Source organism: Ictidomys tridecemlineatus, chromosome 3 (assembly GCF_052094955.1).
Source record: "Ictidomys tridecemlineatus isolate mIctTri1 chromosome 3, mIctTri1.hap1, whole genome shotgun sequence".
In the NCBI taxonomy this organism is placed as follows: Eukaryota; Metazoa; Chordata; class Mammalia; order Rodentia; family Sciuridae; genus Ictidomys; species Ictidomys tridecemlineatus.
Window position 1 is genome coordinate 24,226,947 of NC_135479.1, and position 26,346 is coordinate 24,253,292.

At 38.2% G+C, this 26,346-nt stretch overlaps 1 protein-coding gene and 1 long non-coding RNA gene across 4 annotated transcripts in view; one reads left to right on the forward strand and one right to left on the reverse strand.

The window, feature by feature from the left end:
• The window catches only part of Skap1 (src kinase associated phosphoprotein 1), a 281,306-nt gene extending 257,294 nt beyond the window's left edge, over positions 1 to 24,012 (reverse strand). Inside the window, exon 1 of the mRNA XM_013356957.4 lies at positions 23,733 to 24,012. Coding sequence (XP_013212411.2) covers positions 23,733 to 23,778 — 46 coding nt within the window. The 5' untranslated portion in view covers positions 23,779 to 24,012. The remainder of the gene's footprint in view (positions 1 to 23,732) is intronic.
• Positions 22,843 to 25,951, forward strand: LOC144376054 (uncharacterized). Of its 3 annotated transcripts, none has more exons than XR_013436082.1 (3): positions 22,843 to 22,943; positions 24,831 to 24,951; positions 25,465 to 25,951. It is a non-coding gene; the product is annotated as an uncharacterized LOC144376054 (long non-coding RNA). The 3 variants fall into 3 exon arrangements; XR_013436081.1 differs by lacking the exon at positions 22,843 to 22,943 and adding an exon at positions 22,963 to 23,341; XR_013436080.1 differs by lacking the exon at positions 22,843 to 22,943 and having other exon boundaries at positions 23,872 to 24,951.
• The last annotated feature ends 395 nt before the right edge of the window (positions 25,952 to 26,346 follow it).

A 26,346-nucleotide genomic window follows, 5' to 3' on the forward strand; every position in this document is an offset into this window, starting at 1 on the left:
TCAAAGGCCAAAAGACATTGGAATGACATTGAAAATATTGAAAGGAAAGAGAAAAAAACAAAACCCACACTTGTCAACTCCAAAGTCTATATCCAATGACAACAGTCATCAAAATATGGACATAATAAAGACATTTTTCAGATTTAAAAAAAATGTTTTTGTTTTGTTGTTGTTGGGTGGGTTTTGTTTGTTTTGGTGGGTTTTTTTGTTGTTGTTTTGGGGGTGGGGGCCTGGAAACCTTCACAAAAAGAAGCCACCTAGCTGAAGGAACTGACAGTGGAAGGAAGTGTCTACAGGAGGACAAGCATGCCAAGTACATGGGTCAATCTGTAAACATTAAAGTTCTTAAATTCTTCAAAAAACAATAGACAGGTGGCTGAGATGTGGCTCAGTGGTAAAGCACTTGCCTCCCACGTGTAAGGCACTGGGTTTGATCCTCAACACCACATAAAAGTAAATAAAAAAAATAAAGAGGTATGATTTTTAAAAAACAATATTAAAATGGATTACAAAAGTCATAAAGATATGACAACAGGAGAACAAATAGTAAAATAGTAGACCCTAAATCTATCCATAACAATAGAGATGTAAATAAACTACATAGTCCAATTAATAGCAGAGAATGTCTGAATAAAAACTCAAGACTCAATCACATTGCTGTCTATAAGAGACATACTTTAAATATAAAGGCAAAGGCTAAAAGTAAAAGAATGGAAGACAATACAGTATGCAACAGTAAGAAAAAGGAACATTGAATGGCTATATTAATGTCAAACAAAGTATACTTCAAGAAAGGGTACGCGCAATGTCATACATGCCTATAATCCCAGCAGTTTGGGAGGCTGAGGCAAGAGATTGCAAGTTCAAACCCAACCTCAGCAGATTAGAGAGGCCCTAACCAACTCAGTGTGACCCTATCTCTTTTTTTTTTTTAATTTTTTTTAATATTTATTTCTTAGTTCTCGGTGGACACAACATCTTTGTTGGTATGTGGTGCTGGGGATCGAACCCTGGCCTCACGCATGCCAGACGAGCGCGCTACCGCCTGAGCCACATTCTCAGCCCCGACCCTATTAGTCTGGGGATGTGGTTCAGTGGTTAAGCATGCCTGAGTTCAATCCCAATACCAAAATAGAAGAAGAAAGGAAGTATTGCTGAGCACAGTGGTACATACCCAATCCGAGCAACAGGAGGATTTGAAATTCAAGGCCAGCCTCAGCAATTTAGCAAGATCCTTTCTCAAAATTAATTTTTAAAAACGGACTGAAAATACAACTCAGTGGTAAAGAGTCTCTCTGGGTTCCATCCTTGGTACCAAAAAAAAAAAAAAAAGTGGGAGGAGGAGTATTACCAGAGACGTAAAGAGGTTCTGAGCTTCAAAATACTTGAAGCAAACTCCAGAAAGAGACAAAGACATATACACAACCATAGTTAGGAACTTTCCTATCATAATCTCTGAGAATAAAATTCAATGATTTTATTCTCATTGAATAAGAAAAAGAAGGACAAATTAAATTTCAAGTAAGGACCCCAAAATGCTATTAACTTTTTTTTTTTTTTAAATCTAATCAACTTGCATAGGACATACCCAACCGCATGTAGAATATTGAACCAGAGATACCATATTCTAAGCCATATCAAAAGTCTGGGGGTTTTGTTTGGTTGGTTGGTTGGTTGGTTTTGTTTTGTTTTGTTTTGTTTTGTTTTGCAAGGCCGGGAATTGAACCCATTCAATTTCTTTGCTCATGCTAGCAAAATGCTCTACCACTAAGCTTAATATCCCCAGCCATATTAAGTCTTAATAAATGTAAAAAAAAAAATCATAGAATACACTATATTTTTTGAATCAAATAACAGTAAGATATATAAAAGGCCTTAACAATTTGAAAGAATGTACATCAAGGAAGAAATATTTTTCTCTGAACCTAAAGAATATTTCAAAATGAGTTTTTATAGAATACATCAAAATTCATAGGTTGCAACCAAATCTATGCTTGAGGGAAATGTAAAGCTTAAAATATTTAGATAAGAAACGTCTAAAGCCTGACAGTCTAAGTTTGCAGTTTCAGAAACTAGAAAAAGAAGAACAAATTGAGTTTCAAGTAAGAAAAATAAAGTAATAAGAGCAAAAATCAAATAAAGGAAACATCATATTTGGTTTTTGTTTTGTTTTGGTACTGAGGGTTGAACTCAGGTGCACTTAACCACTGAACCACATCCTCTGTCCTTTTTATGTTTTATTTTGAGACAGGGTCTCACTAAGTTGCTTACGGTCTCGTTATTTTGCTAAGGCTGTCCTCAATCTTGTGATTCTCCTGTCTCAGCTTCCCAAATTGCTGGGATTACAGGCATGAGCAAATGTGGCCAGTGGTTATTTTTAAAGAAGAATAAATTTGATAAACTCCTAACAAGAATTACCAAAGAAAAAAACCCACAAATTTCCAATATCAGGAATAAAGAAGAGATATTATGAAAAAAGTCTCACAGAATTAAAAAGAATAAATATTATTGACATCTCTTTGCTAATAAACTTAACAGATGAAACAAAAACTTTCTTTTCCCCCAGTTTATACAACTAGCAAGTGTTCCAGCCAAGATATGAACTCCAAGTCTGAACTTCTAATGTCTTTCTGTACTGCTTTTCTCCACATATTGATATGGCGATATAATTATTGATAACTAAATTATGGTACATTCATATTTGAATACTATGCAACCGTTAGAGTATTTAAAGAGATTGAGAGGGGAAAAGGAAGAGAATACATTTCTTAGACTCTAGAAAACAAACACAAACAAGTTTTTGCTTCCCTCTAATTAAAAAAAAATGATAGCTACTCATTGTAGAAAATTTGGAAAACAAAGAAATTAATATAAGAAAGAAAATTAAAATAATTTGCAATCCCACCCCTCCTTCAATTTTTATTCTATGCTAACAGGACCTTTTAATTTTTCATTTATGAAACTAGGATATCTATTCTCAAGTTTTCCCTTCTAATACTGGTTACTGTTTTTTTACAGATTCACATAATAAAACCCTACATAGACACTTAAAATAATATCCATGAAGAAACCTTAAAGAGTTAAAAAAAAATCACACAGCATATTTTTATTGAAGAAAAAGGAGGAAGAGGAAGAAGAAAGTTGGAGTTCTGACATTACTTGACTTTAAGACTTAACTCTCAGGCTACAGAGATCAAGATAGAGTGGAACTGTTTTAAGAACAGACACATACATCAATGACACAGAGCAGAGAGCCCAGAAATAGACCCACACAAACACAGCCAAGTGATCTTTGACAATGGAGCAAAGGCAATTCAGTGGAGAGAGGCTACTCTTGTTCAACAGTTTGTTCTGAAACAACTGGATGTTCATACATAAATAATAGTAATACCATCAACAACAATATAATAATAATAATAATAATAGTTAAGAACCTAGACCCAGCTCTTATACTTTTTACAAAAATTAATTCCAAGTGTACAAGACCTAAGTGTAAAACAGAAAACTACAAAACCTTAGAAAAAAAATACAGGAGGAAAACCAAATGACCTTGAGTTTGGTAATGAGTTTTTAGAAGCCACACCAAAAAAGCATGATGATGATGATGATGATGATGATGATGATGATGATGATAAGGTAGTTTCATTAAATTGGAAAATTTCTGCTCTATGAAAAAATTTGTGAAGAGACTGGGATAAAATATGCAAAACACATACCTAATACAAGTTTTTAATCCAAAACATAGAAAGAAGGCTTAAAATCAATAAGAAAATAAACAACCTAATTAAAAAGTGGGCAACAGACACCTCACAAAAGAAGATATACAAATGAAATTTGTATATTTGTATTGCAGATGAAAGGGTGTTCATTATGCCATTAGGGAACTGCAAATTAAAACAATAATGAGATATTACAACATATCCATTATAATAGTTAATTCCAAAAACACTGACAATACCAAGGGATGATGAAAATACAGAGCCATAAGACCTCTCATTCATTGTTGATGAAACTACAAAGTGGGACAGACACTTCAGAAGACAATTTGGCAGTTTCTTACAAATCTAAATGTAATTTTACCATAAGATCCGGCAGTTATGCTCCTAAGTATTTTTCACAATTGAGCGGAAAAATTTGTGTCCATACAAGAACCTGTACATGAATGTTTACAGCAGCTTTATTCATCATTGCCAAAAGCTGAAGCAACCAAGATGTCCCTTAAGAAGTGACTGGATACTCAAATTATGACACATTCAAAATGGAATATGATTCAGTATTCTAAAGAAGTGATCTATTCACACACACACACACATACAAACACACACAAGACATGGAGGGAATGTAAATGCATGTGGCTAAGTCAAAAAGTCAGTCTTAAAAGGCTACACACTGTGTGATTCCTATGACATGACATCCTGGACAAGGCAGCACTACAGAGAGACAGTTAAAAGATCAGTGGCTGGCAAGAGTTCACAAGAATGAAGGAAGGATGAACAGATGAAGCACAGGGATTTTTAGGGCAGTGAAACTATAGTTTATGATATTGTACTGGAGGACACATGATATTATGCAGTTGTCAAAACCTATAGAACTTTGCAATATAAAAATTGAGTCCTTAACGTCTGCAAATTTGAAAAATCCAGGTTGGTAGATGAAGACTGTAGCAACATAACCTAAATGTATTACAATGTATGAAATAACCTCACTGAAGGGGTTGGGGAAAGATGCTACACAGCTCTGCAAATGAATAGAGTTCATGAAACTAAAGGCACAAAAAACTGCACATAAATACTGAACTCTAGTCAATTATGTTGTCTGCCATGGGTGTGGGATTAACAATTCCTACAAATATTACATGTTTATTCTGATAGAAGGATTGAGTAAATGGATGATGAATGGCAGGTGCCAGATTTCTCACCACTAGAGTGGAAAGGAAGGGATCAAGCAGAAAGAAGAGCAAGGAGAAGAATCTAGAACTTGTGGTAATGAATTTGAGTTGAAGACATTGGCAAGGATTCATGTATAACTTTGTAGAGATACAGACAGTTAAATATAGAAAGGTTTATAGATATGTTAATACAGATTGGGTTACTATGCACAAATATATTTCTTTGTGAGAGGGCCTAAAAGAAGTGACTTCCCATGAAGCACACCTAGCCCCTACATCTTGAATTCTTTATTTGTGTGTGTGTGTGTGTGTGTGTGTGTGTGTTGAGGATTGAATCCAGTGTTTCATGCATGCTAAGCATGTGTTATTCTACAGAGTGATACTCTTCAACCCCATCTTGATTTCATCTTCAATGCAAGAAACAAATGCTCCCTGGGATATTGCTGACCTAGGGACAGGTGTGGGAAATATACAAGAGTATCTTATAATCCAAAAAGTAAAGAAATGCTGAATACACACATGTACACACACTTATGGGACATGCCAAATGGGGCACACTTTCCAACTGAAAGAGCTCCCAATAGTCAAAGCTGAAACAATTTGAGCAAGAAAATAAATATTGGATGATAACCTGAAGCATAAAATAAGTATCCATGAGTTCATACTGATATAAACACATAATGGGATAAATTAATAAACAGAAGACAGGAGGCACATCTCCAGTGCAAAAGAATTCCAAATCATTTATGTAAATAAATGAGTGGGGGAAGCATTACTTCCACTCCTTAAGTGTAGGCTGCACACAGTGACTTCCTTCCAAGGAGTGTGGTATGGCTCAGGAGAGTAAAGAGTAACTTCACAGTGGAGAATCCTGACAGACACTACCTCAGCCAGGTGTTCAAGGTCAACATCAAGTCATAAATCATGTTGATAGTGTGCATCCTTGAATGATGTGATAAAAATGGCACATTTTCTCTGTGATCTTCTTCCCCACAACTCTGGTCAAATCATGAGAAAAACACTAGACAAACTCTAATAGAGAAGCATTCTACAATACGCCTGATCAGTACTCCTCAAAAATGTCAAGGTCATCAAAAACAAGAAAAGTCTGGGAAGTGGTCATAGCCAAAAGGAGCCCAAAGAGACTAAATAAATGAAGTATCCTGGCTAGAATCCAGGAGCAGAAAAAGGACAATAGCCAAAAGCGGGAAAACTGAATCAACCCTGGATTTTAGTGTCAGTATTGGTTCATTAATTATAACAAAAGTGCCCTACTAAGGTAAAATGTTAATAATAAGGGAAACTGAAGAGGAGGAATAGGGAGATTCTATATTATCTGCTAAATTTTTTCTGTAAATCTGGAATTACTGAAATTGTTCTTTCCTTTTTTTGACATTGTTGTTTTTTTGTTTTGTATTGTTTTGGTGCTGGGGATTGAGCACAGAGACAATTTACCACTGAGCTATATCCCCAGTCCTTCTTTTAATTTTGAGACAAGTTCTCTGTAAGTTGCTGAGGCTGTCCTCAAACTTGAGATCCCCTTCCTCAGCCTCCCAAGTATGTGTATGTGTGTATGTATAGTATGTAAATGTGTGTGCATGTGTAGAATAAATATTTATATACATATACCACTGGCACACTATTCCTATAGATGATACACATACACACACACATACACATAATTATTTTGAACTTAACAATCTCTACTAAATTCTTCCCTCAAACCAGTTTTACTGAGATATAATTAACAAACATCCTAAGTTCTCATAAGTAGAATGTCTGTAAATTTGTTTAAAAAGAATTAATAGGACATAACTACTCTCCAATGATGTCACTAAGGACAAATTGAAATTTTAATTATGACTTTACCTTTTAGGTTTCACTTCAAATTAATTTTTTTTAAAAAAAACCCTTCCTTTCAAAATGCTTCATGAGTTCATGTGTTTAAAAAATTTTAGTACTTGTTCTTTCACTGCAAGTGGCATACTCAGGAAAATAAAAGGACAAAAAGATAATTTCTTTCATGTGTCTTATCAGATTTTTAAAAATCTGCTCTAAAAATATGTCCATGAACTTACTAGATAAAGAAGCATATAATCAAGAAAACATAAACAAGTCAAAGGAAGGGCCATATGAGGGACTGTATCTCTAGTATTATACACACTCTTATGAAGCCAGCATACCTGGATACCAAAACTTGATAAAGACATTAAGGAAAAGAAAATTACAGCTCAATATATTTTCTCTCCAATTTAGAAGATGATGCGTCTCACAGTGATTTTAACCCAAAAGTGCCTGAGGAAGCCTGCTTGGAATACACTGCTCACCAATGAACAGGGAAGAGATTTTAAAAGGTCCCTCGGTATACCTCCTCCATGGTCAACATTCTATCTGATGGGTTTTTCCATTAAGTGATCAACATTTTACCAACAAGAACTCCTCTAACATAAATATCACATCCTGACACATCAGGATGCCTTGGGCTCCCTGCAATTGCAACACCCAGCATGAAAAGCACCACTTAACTGCAAAAACCATCCAAGGCCCTTCTGACATCAAAGCACTCGCACCCTGGAGGACTGGTGCTTATGTTGTCTGCTCACAGTTACCTTCAACTAGGGAGGGAGCAAGATCATGTGGTACAAATGACCTTGTCCCAAAGAAAAAAGACAACATCAAAAACATGCTATAATTGGGTGGGTGCAGTGGCAATGCCTATAATCCCAGCAGCTCTAGAGGCTGAGACCCAAGGATCAGAAGTTCAAAGCCAGCCTCAGCAACGGTGAGGCACTAAGCGACTCAGTGAGACCCTGTCTCTAAATAAAATACAAAAGAGGGCCGGGGATGTGGCTCAGTGGTTAAGTGCCCCTGAGTTCAATCCCTGGTACCCCCAAAACAAACAAACAAACAAACAAAACACCATGCCATAAACAATGCCACATTATCTAAGTGCATTTATTCTTCAACAAATATTTATTGAGTACTTTTTATATGCTAAGTACCGAAAGAGTGACCAAGATAGATCTAATTTCTATCCTAAAAGTTTACAATCTAGCAAAAAATGTAGCTTAAATAGAAAATTAGATTAAATTGTGATATGAAATATTAAAAATGGGAAATGATTAGTGTATAGGCTTGTGATAGAAGCACCTAGTCTAGCAGAGAAGGTAGGTCAGGGGAGACCTATCAGAGAATTGATCTTTCATCTGAAACCTCCAAATTAGCAGGCCAAGTATGTGCATTGTTGGAGTCAGATTGGGGTGGAGAGCTGGTAGGATGAAAAAAAAAATGGCCAGGCACAAAGAACATCATGTGCAAAGGTCTAGAGATAAGCAATCACAGTTGAGTTACAGAGAATGAAAAAACTTTCACTTGGAAAGCAGAACACAAAGGTCAAGAACAAGGTGAAAGGTTAATCTAGAAAGCAAGCTTGTGGCAATATATAGTATTTTGTACTAAAGGTAATATATGATCATTTTGAATCTCATATTCAAAAGAAACACAGCTCTGACAAGGATGTGTCTTCCCATTATAATTCACAGCTGCCCTAAAGCAAAAACTCCTTCAGCTTCCAGGCAGCTTAGAGACCTCTGTGCAAACAAGTCAGAGTTGGACAGGAAGACGGAAGGACAAGAGAACAGAGAGCATGTGCAACTCTGGAGGTATGATACGATCAAAATATTCCTGCAAAGAACTGCCATCTAAAAGGATTTGAAGGCCAGCTAAAAAGTCTTCTGACCTGGCAGGATGCACCAAAATCTCTAGGTTTCATGGACACCTTGTCCATTCACATTTTTGTCTATCTGCAGAAAAATGACCTTTTTTTTTAAACTACTCAAAGATCAATTTGGCCTCTTTTTGTTTTCTAAGTAATGCTCCTAATTCACTGAAAGAAAATATATATATATATATATATATATATATATATATATCAATGTTCCCTAACAGTTACAAATGTTATTTGTTGATATATAACAAGTTTGCTTCAATCAACCTTTTATTTGGAGGCAAGATGAATGGCCAAATGCTGTTGAAAACAATTCCACCAACCAAACACCAATCAAAGTTCCTACAGGGGATATTTTTGTGAAAGTATTCGAACTACTAAAGCAGAACTCACATTTCTGAGAAGAATAGCACAAATTTCTGCCTTTATTTGGCAATACACCCAAGAAAATATGTGAGAGTTTTGTCTATGGGTGCAAACAGGTTAAAATGACCCACTGAATGGATTTTACAGAGTTTAATGCTGGGCAGTATCTCAGGTCCTGTCTTTCATAAAAAGAAGTCTCCAAGTACTTGTGAATATTACTTAAGTGTGAATGATTCTTCTGGCTGGGCAAGACCACAGAAATGTGCGTTCTCTCTCATTGCTGCTGATTTGATTTTCATTCCACTTCCACAACCCTCTGCTGACTGATGCCATCATTCCTCACCCAATCCCCTAGACCTTCCTTCTTATCACAGCACCTCCTTGCCCATTGGTAGCCACACTCTCAAGAGGAAGATGGAATTGGAGGTGACAGGGCAGAAGAGGAAAGGAGGAGACAGACAAGAGGAGTGGCAATTCTGTCCTCCCTTCCTTTGGGCTCCCTCCATCGGTTCTCATCTCCCCCCAGGACCATCCTCCCATCTGTTGCCTTAAATGATCTCTTTCCTAATCCTCAGAACCTCAACCTGGTTTTCTGTAGCTCCTCACCCCTTCCCAGCACTGCTCATTGGGATCATTCCCCAGTCACAAGTCCTACCCTGAGAACCTGGAGTTAGAAGGAGAGAGATAAAGGGTGTGCCTCCGACTAGGAAGAAGGAAGCACATGGGAGAAGAAGGAGACACCTAGGCTGAGGCAGAGTTTTGGAGGCCCAAGTTGGCAGATCAGGCCCCATCAAAATGTTACAAGTGTAGTCATCCTCTCCTCCAGCTATAACACTCAAAGAGGAATTTTTTAAAAGAAGAGGGCTGGGGGTGTAGCTCGGTGGTAGAGTGTTTGCCTGACCTGTGCAAAGCCCTGGGTTTGATCCCCAGCACCACAAAAAAGAAAACGGAAAAGAATAGGACTAGTCTTGGAATCTGCCTAAAAAACACAGCCTGAAAGATATTGTTTCTAAAAAAGTCATACATGATTGCATACATTATTAGTACCAGCTCCTCTGGAAACTGAGGCAGAAGGATCACTTGAGCCCAGGAGTACAAGGTCAACCTGGGCAACACAATGAAACTCCATATCAATAATAATAATAATAATAATAATAATGATAACAAAATATTAAAACATTGTTTCCATTAGAAAATACTTAAATGAACACTGGAAAAAGAATCTATTTATTTATTTAAAAATAATATTAGGAACCAGGTACAGTGGCACAGGCCTGTAATCCTAATGGCTTGGGAGACTGAGGCAGGAGAATCACAAGTTCAAAGGCAGCCTCAGCAACTTAGTGAGGCCCTAAGCAACTCAGTAAGACCCTATTTCTAAGTAAGATATAAACAAGGACTGAGGAGGGCCAGGGTTGTGGCTCAGCAGTAGAGCGCTCACCTAGCATACGTGAGACCCTGGGTTCGATCCTCAGCACCACATATAAATGAATAAAATAAAGGTATTGTGTCCACCTTTAACTAAAAAATAAATACTAAAAATAAAAAAGGGCTGAGGATGTGACTCAGTGGTTAAGCACCCCGGGTTCAATACCCAGTACCATTGAATAATAATAATAAGAGTAGAATGCTATTTCAGCCTCATCTTCTCTTAAAATTTCATCAATAGCTAAAATTTTCTTCTAATTAAAAGGAAAATGTTTAATTTATGTTGTAGATGTTTCACTTGAAGTAGTTAAAGCCTTAGATACAGACAATAACCCTCCAGGATGGAAATGGGACACTAAAGGAAGAGGAGGCCTAAGAAAGATTTGTTCGGAGAAGACCAAGGGGAGGATGGGCTCTCACAGCCAACCAGGGTCCTCTGTGCTGAGGATGCTGGTGACAGGATCTGTTTGCATCATCCTCAGGACTTTCACTAGTGAACTGCTGACAGCAAGATCCTTTCTAGTAACTGGCATGCCTTCCCATCTTACCATGCTGAGCAACCACACCTGCAAACCAAAACAATCTTCACCTTGAAAATAGTAGAAATTTTCATTCCAAGGTGACTGGTGTTCTATATGTTTAATTGTCACAACTACCCCTTTAAGTTACATATTGCTCTTTTTTTCAGAGAAAAAAATAATAATTCAACTTTTATCAATCTCACTGGTAGCTTCTGGTGGAAACAAAAACTATTTAGTTTCTGTTTTCTTGTCAGTGGTTCCCTGAAGTTATCAGACCATTAAGATTTCTGCAGCCACTCTTACCTATCCCACTAAAATCCAACCTCTAAAACCTTAGTGTTTAATTTTTCTGCCTCCTTAAGGGAAGCATTCATAGAAACCTTGTCTTGTCCATTAAATAAAATGTACTATAGTAGGGGATAACGATTTTCACTTTAGTTAGAATTTGTTTTAAAAGTTTACATTAAATTTTTGATTTGAAAACTGATTGTCATTCTCTAGGCATATATTTGGGCCTTTTGTTGAGATAAAACAAAGTTGTCAAGGCTAAAATCATACACACCAGCTTTGTTTTGACTTTCAGGAAGTTGTCAGCATACAATGGAGTGTCAGCATGTTCTGGCTGTGGTTGGCTTCTACCTGCTGACTGTTTGTGCCCCGTGACCCAAGAACCATGTGGTGTTTATATTTTTAATTCTCCTTCCAACTCCTGTAGAGGAAATAATGAAAATACCTATGTACTCACAACACAGAGAAAACAAAACACAGAAACAAAACAGAGAGAGTTCTGAGATGAAGTTTTAACTAGCAGCCAGCTTAGAAATCCAGCATTAGAACTTCAGCAACCTTCATTTGAAAGTCTAGAAATCTAGAAATATTTGCATGTGTACACAAAGATACACTGATGGAGATGTTCTCTACAGCACTGTGGAAATGAGAAAATTTGGAAACAATATAAACATCTATTAATAGAAGAATAGCTAAGCACGTTGAGAAATACTGCGCTGTGCTTGAATATGTACACACACACACACACACACACACACACACACACAGAGGAGATTGGAAGTAGATAGATTGGTTCACATGGAGAAGTCTCTAAAACAGCTATGTTAAAAAATGCTCTATATATTGCTGTTATATAAATATGGCACAATAAAAGTATACCTGAGTTATTTTTGTAAAAAGACTATAATACCAAATGTTGGTAAAGATATGGAGCAACTGGAACACTCAGATACCACTTAGTGGGGGTGTAAAATAGGTACACTTTGGAAAATTATTTAGGGCTTACCACACACTTGCCCTATAACCCAATAATTCCACTCCTAGATATTTATCCAAGAGAAATTAGTGTTTATGTTCACAACATGAGGTATATAAGAATGCTCATAGCAGCTATATTCATAACAACCAAAATCTGAAAACAACTCAATGACCATCATCAGAACAGGTAAATAAACTGTGGAATATTCACACAGTGGGATACTACTTTGCAAAAAAGTATAAACCCATACACACATGAATAAATCTCAGAAACATTCTGTTGAAGAGAGACCAAGAGTCCATATCGATTGTACGAAGTTCCATAACTGCAAAACTAATCTACTATGACAGCAGTCAGAATAACGATGAGCTCCAGGGAGAAGTTCTGACAGTAAAGAAAACTTTCTAGAACAATGGAAACATTTATATCTCTATCTGGGTGGTGGTCACACAGACACACAGGTACATTAAAGCCCCCCAGTTGTCACATTTAAGATGAGTGCATTTTATGTATATAAATCATAAATTGATAAAGTACTGAGAAGGAAAGAAGAAAAATGAAAGGGGGAGGAAGGAAAGAAGGAAGGAAGGCAATGAATAAAGGGGCTCACACAAAAAATTATCAGGAAGGAAAAATTATTTTAAAGAGGGTATGATTTTAAAGAGGTTTATTAAAATGCAGTTAGGAGGCAGGGGATGTAGTTAGGTGGTAGAGTGCTTGCCTGGCATATGCAAGGCATTACATTCAATCCTCAGCATCAAAATTAATTTTAAAAAATTTTAATGTAAAGCAATAAAATAAAATGTAGTTAAATATTTTCTATAATTATTTAAGTACCCCAGCATACTTATCATATTTGATTGATAATATACAGTCCCTTAATTCCAGCCCTACTATAGTGTTGTTTTAAGTAAGTATAAATATGTGCTACTGGATACATGTTAGTAAAGCTCCTATTGTGTGAAGAAAAACTTTATTTTCCCATAACACATTAACATCATAATGTCAACAATGTAAGGAGGAGACCCCAGATGAGAATTTTGGTAATGCATAAATTACACAAAGCCATTTGTCTCCAATGAGACTTACTCTCTGGATGTTAAGACCACTCTCTTCCTGTCCTCTCTCTCACATAAAAACTGGATAATAAAATTAAATGGTGGAACTCAAAGACTCCAAACCTGAGAAGCCATCTGTTATAATCACCTAACCTATAATGTACCACTGACAAGCCAGAAAAGCAAGCAATGAACTTGGAAACACAGGGGAAATAAATATGAATAAATGTAGCAGAAATTATAGGATTTCTGTAGGGTGTAATGGTTTATAACGTGAAAAAATTAGATCTACAATAGCTATGTCAATATGTTAAGATTCTCGGGTGATGGTAAAACTTGAAATTTATCTTATTTTTCCTATATTTAAAATGATTAAAAATTGTTTAGGTATTACATTTATGAAATCAAGTAAAAATGTTATCTTAATAGCTTGCTTTGGAATTTCTCTTGGGGAAAGAATTGTCATTGTTTGGGAAAATAACTTGTTTTGCTGTGTGTGGGTATTGGTGAAAATCTAAATGACTAAACAGTTAACTAAACTGCTTTTTCTTGTGTCAAGGAGTGTTATTCTCTACAGAGGATAAAGGGGAAAGTGGCAAGGAGAAAGCATAAGCCTAGGAACTAGAGCCGGTGGAGCCTGAGGATACACTCCGATAATGGGGGTAGTTGAGGGTGCTTAAGAACAGAAATGCCTAATGCTCAAGTTGAAATCTTTTGCACAACTGCAATATAAAATCCCTCCTCCCTCTCTCCGTGCCTCCTAAGTCTCCATGATGTCTTCTATACTCTGAGACTTCATGTTGAGTAGTTTTTTGTAAAAACTGAGGAAGATGATATAGGTAGGCCAGGGTTTCTCAATCTCAGTGCTGATTGACAATTTGGACTGAGTAATTTTTTTGCTGGGGAGTAGGGCCTGTCCTCTGTATTGTGGGAGATTTAGCAGCATCCTTAGCCTCTACCCACTAGATGCCAGTAGAACCCTCCCCAGTGTTAACAACCAAATCATCTCCAGATGTTGCCAAAATTTGCTGGAGGAGTAAAATCACCCCATTTGGCAGCCACTGGTTTAGTCCTACCCAACCCAAGACAGAGAGCATACATAGAAGCCAGGAGCTGGAAGGAAAGGTGACCTTGAGAAGCGTGCTCCTTGAGAATTACCTGGATCTTGAGAAAAACTATGGGCTTCCACAGGAAGATCTCATCTAGAGATCAAAAGGCCTGGACAGCCCACCTAACATCTCAGTTGTACCCAGGATAAACTTCAAATATTTCCACCATTTTTCTTTTAAATTTTAGAAAACAAAAGAGAAGGGCGAAGAATTAACTTTTACTTTTTTCCAATTTATAATTAATGCAAAAATAATATTCTTACACACATACAGAAAACCAAGTGTTCTATAAGAAGAAAAGAAGCACATCTCTCTCCTGACATATGCTCAGTCCTATAAGAACAGACTAAGAAGAATTTCAAGTGCCACCTCAAAGAAGAATTCTATTACAAAACAATTTCAATTGAAATATTAGAATAGAAAAAGTATATGTTTGGTACTCTTTAAGAGCAAAGGCAATTCAGTTAATTGCAGGCAAGGTAACAACAAAAGCAATAAAGCTATCTTTGTCTATCATTTCTTTCCTTTAGAGTCTATCACTAGACTCTAAAGGAAAGAAATGGAGGAGACCTTAAAAGAGTCTTTACAACTCTCCCCTAATATGCAAATGCAAGGATGGACCAACAATGTAAGAAAATGCCATGTCAAGGTTACCAGTGGCAGGCATCAAGAGGACTTCCAGATTTAAAGACATTTTAAATTTTTATTTATCATACACTTATATGGTATTTAATATGTGCCAAATATTGTTCTAAGTCCTTTTCAAATATTCATTGCTTCATTTTTCATATGAATTTTATGAGACGGGTACTAATATTAGTCCCCTTTTAATAGATGAAGAAACTGAAGCCCAAGATCAAACAGGCAGTAAGAAAATGGCAGTCAGGATTTGAATGAAGGCAAATTGCACACAGAGAAAATACATAGGACCATTAGAAAACAAGAAAATTCAAAAAGAAGACCTGGAGATGTAGCTCTGTGGTAGAGCACTGGTCTAGCATGTGCAAGGCCCTGGGTTCACTACACACACACACTCACACACACACACACACACACACACACACACACACACACACACACACAGCCACTTGAAGAACTAGAGAAAATGTCTCTGCCTGTAGCCGATTTACTATTAAATAACAAAATGTGAAGAAAATTTCTCAACAACATTCAAAAAGTTATTATATGTATGAACCAAAGTTTATAGGTATAATGAAAAGGACACAAAAAATGATGAGGAAAAAATACATGTAAACTTTTAAAAAAAGAAATAGTGAATGTAAAACCACAATGAGCAGATCAGGGGTCTGACATAGGTATGATATAAACCCCAGACGAAGGGGAAGCATAATAATAGAAGAAAACCTCCCCAAGTCAAAGGAAGACCTGAGTCCACAGATTAAGAGGGTTCAGTTATTATTTTTCAGATAATTATTACCAGAACTTCATATGCTGTCCAATACAGCAATCACTGTGTTGTAGTTGAAAATGTAGCTAGTGAGTGAGCAGCTGAAAATATAACTAGTGCAACTGTTATATACAGGCAAAATTATTTGAATCTAAGATTTTGGAATAATTTAGGGACTTTTTTTGGGTCAGGGGGGCACCAGGGATTGAACTCAGGGGTGCTCCACACTGAGCCACATCCCCAGCCCTGTTCTGTATTTTATTTAGAGACAGGGTCTCACTGGGTTGCTTAGCAGCTCACCATTTCTGAGGCTGGCTTTGAACTCGAGATCCTCCCTAGGTGGGCGCCACTGTGCCTGACTAATCTAGGAACTTTTTTTTTTTGAGAGAGAGAGAGAATTTTTTAATACTTATTTTTTAGTTTTTGGTGAACACAACATCTTTATTTTATCTTTATGTGGTGCTGAGGATCGAACCCAGCATCCTGCACATGCCAGACAAGCGCGCTACCGCTTGAGCCACATCCCCAGCCCAAATCTAGGGGCATTTTTGAGAACAAAGAAAAATATCCCATAAATGACTGGAAAAGGGATGAGAAAAATGGATTGTCAAAGAAATATATCAGGCTGTCATGAGACTTCTCCACAAAACTGAAGATGAGAAGTTAGTGGGACAACTTCTAGAGGTCAAGTTGGAGAAAAAAAGAGAAGGAAGAGAAAGTGTGACCCTAGAATTTCATGTTCACAGATAAGTTTATGTGAAACAAGCGAGATACATTCTCAGACACACAGAGGCTTAGAAAGTATATTAGCAAAGTACTCTTTCTGAAGCTGGTCATGGTAGGGCACACATGTAATCCCAGTGACTCCTGGAGTCAGAGGCAGGAAAATCACAAATGTGGAGGCCAGCCTCAGCAACTTAGTGGGAACCTCAGCAATTTAGCAGGACCCTGTCTGAAAATAAAAAAAAATAAAAAGGACTGGGGATGGGACTTGGTGGTTAAGCATCCCTTAAAAAAAAATTATCCCTTCCTGAGAAATTTACTCAGCATTATTTTGCAGATAATTATTACCAGAACTTCATATGCTGTCCAATACAGTAATCACTGTGTTGTAGCTGAAAATGTAGCTAGTGAGCAGCTTAAAATGTAATAGTACAACTGAGGAATTAAATTTTTGTGTTTTATTTCACTTTGGTTTATTTAAATCTAAATAGCCATATGAACTAGTGGCTCTTATATTATACAGCACAGTCTAAACATTTGAAACAAAATAAAGAGTTCAAGAATGAAAAGGCCGCAGTACAAAAAGTAAGCAATTAACAAGTTAGAAAGGAAAATATTATTATAACTATGGTTTTAAACTATGTGAATGTGCAAACATCAAAAATATTCTTGCAAAATAATATGCATAATAAAACACTAATAATTCTCTGGGTCTAAAATCTCATATCAGAAAGTTTACATTTTACATTCAGAGAAAGAAAAAGATGGTGCTTCATTATTAATTGTTCAATTATTTTTTAAGCCATTAAGGGTAAAACTACCATTGGAATAAAAATAGAATTTGACTTCTAAATCACTCAAAGGTGGGGAGGGGGTGCATTTAATGATTGTTTAGTCCATTCAGGATGCTATAACACTACAAACTGGGTAGTTTATAAGCAAATTTATTTTTCATAATTTTAGAGAGTGGGAAGTCCAAAGCTCAAGGTGCTTGCAGATTTGACGTCTGATAAAGGCCTACTTATAGATTCACAGGTGGCACTTCTGGCTGAGTTCTCTGATGGTGGAAGGCACGGGGCAGTTCTTGGGGGCTCTTTTATAAAGCCACTCATCCTATTCATGAGAGTTCATTACCTCTCAAAGGCCCCACCTTCTAATACCAGCAAATCGGTGATCAACATTCAGACCATCCATAGCAATGACCTAAGAAAATGCTCAAGAGATAATAGTGAAAAATTGTGAGTGGAAAAATCAGTATATAAAGCTATACACACTGTATGTCCCAATTTTTGCCAGGTATGGTTGTGAAATCCCAGCAACACATGGGAAGCTGAGGCAGGAGGACAGAAAACTCAAGGCCAGCTGGAGTAATTTAGCAGACCTCATCTCCAAATAAAAATTAAGGGATGGGGACCTCTGGGTTCAATCCTGGCACCACATAAAAATAAACAAAATAAAGGTATTGTGTCCATCTACAACTAAATAAACAAATAAGGGATGGGAATGTAGCTTAGTGGTAGAGCACCCTGGGTTCAATCCCCAGCTCAATGCAAAACAACAACAACAACATCTAAGTCCCAAGTTTTAAAGTATGTACATAATAAAAATTGAAAGAAATGCATGGAAATTTAGAAATTGCTAACTATGGGTGACTGTATGTACTATTGTGTTTTCTAGATTTTCTATAATGAACATTACCTCTTTTATAAAGAAAAATTAACATTAAAAAAGAAGAAAACTATAGGCATATCTCAACTTTCAGAATTCAACCAACCAATAATCTCAAATATCTGGAAGATAACTCAGTATTAAAAATTAAGCAAAAAAGATGAAATGTCCAAAATGCATGTCACAAAGCCCCGCCCTGAAGGTTTGAGTACTTTGTCCATCAAGAATGCCATTTATACCTTCTTTTACACATAACTTACTTCCAACAAACTTGGTTATCTGAGGTTGCAGAAACACTGGGGTTGCAGATAAGATAACAGGGGAAAGTGATAGGTCTCCACCTAACAGCAGGGAATAAAGGACAAAAAACAAAAACATAAAACATGTTGGGATACATCTCTGTGGTAGAGCACATGTATAGTATCCAGGAGGCCCTGTCTTCAATCCCCAGCACTAAGAAAATAAATAAATAAAGCAGATATAGTCACAAAGCTGTCCACAGTCAACTGGACAGCATTCCTGAACAACTCCACACTTCTCTCTAAAATTTGAGAAAACAAACTACTCTGAATTAAAAAGTGTTCAGACAAAGTCCATTTTAACAATAGACTGGTTGGGGGGCTGGGGATGTGGCTTAAGCGGTAGCCCGCTCATCTGGCATGCACATGGCGCTGGGTTTGCTCCTCAGCACCACATACAAATAAAGATGTTGTGTCCGCCGAAAACTAAAAAAAAATAAATAAATATTAAAAAAAATAGACTGGTTGGTTGAAGAAGTAAGAAAAGTTCCTAATGTATTTTAGAGAATTAGTCACAAATATTTCCAAGAAAAAGTTAAGGTGCTTAAAGAGAATCTTAGCTACCCAGAGTGACTCACTCCTGCAGGTTCCTCGTAGTTGGAGTTTTATTATATTAAAAAGGATTTTATGGTTGACTGTGTCGACCAGTGCAAATCTGGAGAACAATCTGGAAGGAAATGATTAATGACTGCTTCTTTCCAAGGAAGTTTAAAAATAAGTAACCATAGGCATATCAGAATCAGTGTTAGCGCAGCACTTGCTACTATATGCAGCCAAGTTATTGATATTATTTTGGCTCAAATCCATATTTCAAGTAGGATGTAGGTATTAGGTAGGCAGTTGAGATCCATCAGTTATCAAGGTAAAGTCAGCAGGAATATCTATTCCACTTCCTTCATACTTTCCTTCTTTGCTTCTGACTTCAAAACATAGGACTAGAAAGACCAGGAAGAAGAAACTGTTTATGTTTATATCCATGGAACAAAGATTAGCAAGTTGGCAGTGTTCCACTGTTTTTGTTTGCAGGGTGGCTATCACAAAACAAAAACAAAAAGATAACTTCCACATCTGTAGCCTGATTATTTGAAAACAGACCTCAATATTTCCTCCTCTTTCAATAAAGCAGAAGATGTCTTTTATTTTGCTTATCTATAAGGTGCTTGTTTGCTGATATAGGACTAGTTCCTATTTCTATATGAGAGCTTGACAAAGTCTATCTGAAGATGCTGTTTCCTGAGTTGCTCTAGAAGTGCTCACTGCTTTGAAATTTGCCAAAAATCCAAGAGAGAATTCCCAGGGTTAAACAGAAAGACAGAATTGCAAAGTGGCTAATCATTTTTAGCATTCTCACATCTCTGAATTCCTAGGTGTTTTTTTTTTTTTGGTTTTTTTTTTTTGAAAGAGAGAGAGAGAAAATTTTTTAAATATTTATTTTCCATTTCTCGGCGGACACAACATTGTTGTTTGTATGTGGTGCTGAGGATCGAACCCGGGCCGCATGCATGCCAGGCGCGTGTGCTACCGCTTGAGCCACATCCCCAGCCCCCTAGGTGTTTTTTGTTTGTTCCTTTTTTTAAAATTACCTTACTGGCTAAATACCTTACTGGTTGCTTTTGCCATGGATTACAAAATTAATACATGGTCATTGTCACAATTCAAACAACATGAATATGTATGAAATAAAAATTAATAAAAACCCACCCCCAAAACTCTCACTCTCCTCCTAAAGAAAACAATGTTAACAGCTTGAGATATGTGTGTGTGTGTATACATATACATGCATATATACATATATATATAGACGTATACATATGTATACATGTGTGTGTATGTATATATCTATCTATATATATATACATAGATAGATAAATAGATACTTCTTCCTAGGCATATACAAGCATACCATATGGGACTTAGGGGTTTTTTCCTAATATTTTTAAACATTTATTTATTTATTTATTTATTTATTTATTTATTTATTATGTGGTGCTGAAGATCGAACCCAGTGCCTCACATGTGCTAGGCAAGTGCTCTACTACTGAGCTACAACCCCAGCCCCTTTTTTTCTAATTTAAATATAGAAACTTTGTTTGTTTGGTACTGGGATGGAACCCAGGAGCACTGTACAAATGAGCTACATCCCCAGTCCTTTTTACTTTTTATTTTGAGATAAGGTCTTACTAAATTACTGAGAGTCTCAATAAGTTACTAAGGCTGGCCTTGAATTTGCAATCCTTCTGCCTCAAACCCTAGAGCTGCTGGGATTTTAGGCCTGCACTATCACACCCAACTTCTTTGGTTTTTGCCTTTTGTTTTCAAACAAAAAATGGAATACTATATATACTACATGCGTCTTACTTTTTAGTTTTTAAAACATGCCATGGACATTATCTATAAACAAATAGGTAAATCAATCCATTGCATTATTTTTAATGGCTGTAAAGTATTCCAAAAGATGAATGGCTCATAATTCATTCAACCATCATCCTGCCTTTCCCAACTCATGGACACTTGGGATAGACCCTTGAGCATATACTTTGTATCATCTAATTTCAGTAAGAGAATTCCTAGAAGTGTGGTTTCTAGGTCAAATGAGACATTGTCACATGTTAAAAAAATTTTAAATAAAATTAATGTTAGACCTTCAGAATTTCTGTTCCCTTCTTAATTATACAAAATTTCGGTGTAAACCTTTTACAGGGCTTTACATATTTTATTTTTAAAAGCACACACATTATGTCAAAAAACGTCCCTGTCATTAATGCTTGTGTAGTTATAAATAAATAAATGCTTAAGTTATGGCTATGATGGCCAGTGTTAAATCATTGTGCAAATGCTTATGCCTTGGTTTATGAAAGTAGTAATTCATTGCGGAAACTCCACCCCCACAGCCATGTGCCCGCAGCAGAGCTGCAGCTCTCACATCCTGTGACTCCAGGCCACTAAGTGACTATATAACAATCAAGACCTACATATTTTCTAATCATCAATAGTTAACCTTAAAATGTGTATGGTGGGGGAAACAAGTAAATAACAATAGATATCAAATTAATGACCATTTGGGGTTTCTAATATCCACAAATTATTTGTAACATAATGAATAATTCTGCTGGCCTGCACCACAGACTGTGTCCCACAAAAAAAACACACACACACACACAAAAAAAAAAAAAAAAAAAAACCCTGTAACCAATATATTGCTATTATTACACAAACCTTTCAAAAACATGTTCTTCTAACATTTCAACAGAATCATTGACTGAATCTCATTGTATATTTTGCTCTTCTTCAGATTCAAGTCTATAATTGAGAGCTTAAAAAAAACAGTCTTAAAGAAATACATGAACCAATGAAGTTCCTTAAAATTTAATCTCAGACTCCTCCATATAATCTAAAGACCTGAGCACCAACAGAGATTGTTAAGACACAGCAAGTTTGATACAGAAGTATGTGACATGCAATTAATCTCCATTCATACCCTGCTCTACTTGTCAGCAAACAAAGGTTCTGCTTTAGAAGGAGATCTGAAGACTTCAATTAAAAACAGTCAGCTAACAAGAAAATAATCTAAACTAAAGGAAGGTGGCAGGTGCAGAAATGAGTTGTTTACCAAAGTGTCAGTTTTGAACAATAAGGAACTTCACATCAAAAATGTTGAAGGAGTGGCTATCATTGCAAGCCTCTGAAAACATAAAGAAATTTTCTACCAAAGCTGCAAGTATTTTTCATGCCTTTATTTTATTTATTTTTAATGTGGTGCTGAGGATCGAACTCAGGGCCTTGCACATGCCAGGTGAGCACTCTACCGCTGAGCCACAACCCCAGCCCCTGAAGTATTATTTAACAAGCTTGTAAAATAGGTTTCTTCTCACTGAATGACAGATACCAATAAAAAGGATCACTTTATATCTTTAAAATGCAAGGGCAGAATTGAACTTCTTGCCACCGTTCCTTCTCTCTTGAAAACCAAAAACAATTACAGCCTTCCTTTACAAGTCTAATACTGAACTAACAGCAGAGGGAACAGCTGGATTTCTTTTTCTCAGATACCCAGATGATGTTATTTTACCCTACAAATAGTTTTCTACTCCTGAAGTTTAGAATTTACCCCAGTTACAAGCAAAATGGATGTTAAAAACCTCCCGTCAAAAGAAATACCTAGTTGACAGCTCTTACAGAGAAGCAATCCAGAATAGAAACAGTGCTTCAAACAGAAACCAAAAGGACTTGCCAAATATTTGATTAGGAGGCATTTATACTAAGATAACAAGATAATGGAGATATAAAACCAATTAAATTGAGAGAAACTGAAAAAAAAAAAAAAAAGTACAGTTTGCCAAAAGTATGACTTGCCCAAAGCAGGCCATCTGTTAAATATGTGTCAAGTGTATCACTGAGATGCCAAAAGGCTTAATTCTGAACAGTTTCCTCCTGGGACCCTTATGCAATTGCAGATTCCAGGCCTCTGTCCTCCCTAAAAGGTCAGTTACAGGATAGCAAGAAAAAAATTACTTTCATTGTGTGAACCAAACAGATGATACTGCCCATCAGGGTGCATCTCTTTGGAGTATTAGAAGTATGTGCTTAGAGTATGCCTTTAACTCTTTAAAGGACTGCTTAGACATTAGGGCTGAAGGTAACCCCATCACAGACACTTCTAGAAAAGAAAGGAATGTAACATTGAGTATGAGTCTGCCTTGGGTAGGACAATGACACCCCTATAAGCGGCAGGCTGGCAAAGGGAAGCCCTAGGTTTTGCACTGACAAACACCCACGTAACACCAGGCTTGGTCCACAGGACGCATGAGCCCTTCACAGCCCCCTTGAAAGCCTCAGGGACCTCCCTGCAAGAAGGTGCAGTTCTGTGACAAGCAATGAGGTAAGGGCTGGGAAGGAAGGAGGAGGGCCAAACCCTACAAATGTTGGGGGAGTCCTGAGGAGAACGGGATAAGGTGAAAACCAGGCAAGGTGACAGGGGAGACCAGGAACCTGGCCTTCAGGAGCTTAGAGGCCTGGGAGGCCGAGTGGAGGGGTGGAGACCTCCTGAGGAAAAAGAAAGTGTGGAACTCAAGGGAGCGACAGGGCTCCCCAGAAGTGGGCCAATGGAAAACAGACTTTGGGGGGGTTAAGAAGGTTCTAGAAGGTGATGGAGTTGATAAGAAAGCCTGGCACTGGGCGGCACTGGTGTCTCCTTCCCTGTCTTCAGCCCATCACTGGAAGGACCTCCAGAGGGGTCAATTAGGGGACCTGGGGCTGGGCCAGGGCGTTACCTTCCAGGAGCCAACGGATCTCCTCAGGGAGGGCGGCGGCCTGCATTTGGCGGGGCGGGAAGGAGGCCGCTGCGGGAGGCGGGAGAGGGGCTTGGGGCCTGCTCGGACAGCGCGGGCTGGAGGGCGGCGGGCTGCGCTCTGAGGCACCTGTACTTCTGCGGCGGCTGCAGCTGCCGCGGGGCCCAGCCGCAGGGCGGGGCCGGGCGCGCTCAGGAAGTGGCGCGCGCAGCGGGCCGGGGGCGCGGGGGACAGGGCGCGGGTGCACGTGGCGCTCACACCGGGAACCCTAGATGGGAAGACCCGGGCGCCCGGAGCTCCGCACCACTTAGGGCCAAAGGTGTGCCGCTCCCGGTCCCCGCCAAAACAGAAGACTTTGACTCCAAGGAGCCGTGACTCTTGGAAACGCCAACCTAAGTACTGAGCAGTTGGTCTCCAGGTGGCAGGTTTAAAAGGCCACCGTGGTGCCTGAAATGGGGAAGGAGAATCCAAGAATGAGATTCATCCCCACCAAGCATAGCGCCCCTCCGTTGCCGATCCGGTTCTCGTGGTCATGCCCAGAAAAGAGCGCAGGACGTTCTCTGTCTCAAGGAAACCACGATGTTTAAAGGGAATGATCCGAAGTCCCCAAAAATAATACAGGACCCCAGCAGTTGGGAGAACAGGAGCGGCAAGGCAGCAATGGACACAGCCCGAGTGTCCTTTTCTCCCTGAAGCTGAAAGGCATTGAGGAAAGGAAGGGGCAACCTGAGGAGCCACTGAGGGAGAGGAAACAGAGCCCTTTCCCTCTGAGAGCTGAACAAGGGAGAAAGTGAAGGACAAGATCACAGAGAGGTGCCCTTTCCCTCTCAAAATGCAGTCAAAGTCCATGTCCCTGTTGTGGTAGATACTGAAGATACTATCACTGTGGGAACTTGGGTACAGGTACACAGGATTCCTCAGGGTTACTTCTTACCATTGTCTGTGAAGCTACAATTATCTCAAAATAGTTATTTAAAAAGAAAGTACCATAGACCGAAAGAGTGACATGAGTGATTAAAGAAAACAAATAACTACATGGAAAAGATGGAGGTGGCAGTCTCTCCGTGTGTGTGCTTTCAGTTTGGGTAGCATTTGAGATGGGCTCTGAACACCAACCAAGACTTTGAAGAGTTGGGAGGACTTTCCAGGTGGAAGGACCAAAGTAAACGAAGATGGAAAAGTACTCTCCTGTAGAGGAACAGTGAGTAGACCTTCTTTACTGAATGGTGTAGAGAAATTACAGTTGTCAAGATTAACTTAATCTATTATAAAGAGACTTGGGCCCCATGCAGTGGCACCCACCTGTAATCCCAACTACTTGGAAGGCTGAGGCAGGAGGGAAACTGAGGCAGGATCATCACAGATTTCAGGCAAGAGCCTGTCTCAGAATTTTAAAAGAAATTAAAAAGGAGGACTGGGGATGCAGTTCAGCTGTAGAGCACCCCTGTGTTCAATCCCAGGACCAAAATAAATAAATGAAGGAACTTGGATGTCTGAATGGGGGTTTTAAAACTGAATGGATATGGGGAGTCATTGACGATTTTTAAGCTAGAGAGACCTAACATGGGATCTCTTCACCTCTACCACCCCCCCACCCCCACCATCAAGGTGTTTCTCTTCTCCAACCTGACCTACAGAATATGTAGGAAGAATTGGAAGCAGTAAAAGGGGACACAAGAGAAATGTGTGAAGTAATTTTTAATTTTTACAACAGCCTCTGTGGAAATAATGACAGGCTGAACCTGGAAGATGGGGAGAGAGCGGAAAGAAGAAACTGTCCAGAGGATGCATGGTAGAAGCACCTGCCTCTTGGAATAGATTCCCTCTCCAGAGATACAGCCCCAAAGTCGAGGGTTTCACCTTTTAATGGGAGCAGTGACTTTGATCACATCCTGCCATCTGAAAAAGAATGATGCCTTGGTTTTGGGATTTTCATGACCCTCCTACAAGTTGCAACAAATTGAGCTGAAGGGTCAGAGCAGCCATAAGTTTCCGGGAATCTGGCTCCTTCTGGCTCATCCTCCTTGTCCTGAGAAAGCAAAGCTTTGGGTAGGTTATCTCCTCCAGGCTCCAAGCAAGTACCAGGTGCCCCATGGAGCATTTTATCAACCTCACAACTCCCTTATAAAATCGTAGCTGCCCTGGTATCATTTTGGAGTACTTATGATATATGTTTAAAAGTAAAGGAGTGTAGATCAAAACTCTCTGTACTATTGTTGCAATTTTTGTGGATCTAAAACTGTTAAAAAGAAAAAGCAGCAAGGGAAACAAAGTCTCCCCTATATATCATCCAAACTGCTTTGCTTTCCCTTTCAGCAATGAGGGAAAAAAAAAAATGACAACCTCCTCCTTTTCTTCAAGGACATTGTGTCATATACTCATTTAGGCTTGAAGCTAATGAGTTATTTGATAAAGGACAAAACTCCAGACCTCACAGAGATTACTCATACCTTGGGACATGGCAGAAACTCATGGGGTAGGTATTCCACAGCCATGCTTCCCCACAGGAATCTCTGGGTTTTAGAGGGATTAGGGTAGAGGGAGGTGCAAGTTGGGTAGTGTGTGCTAGTGACTGGCAGATTCCAATAACGTATTG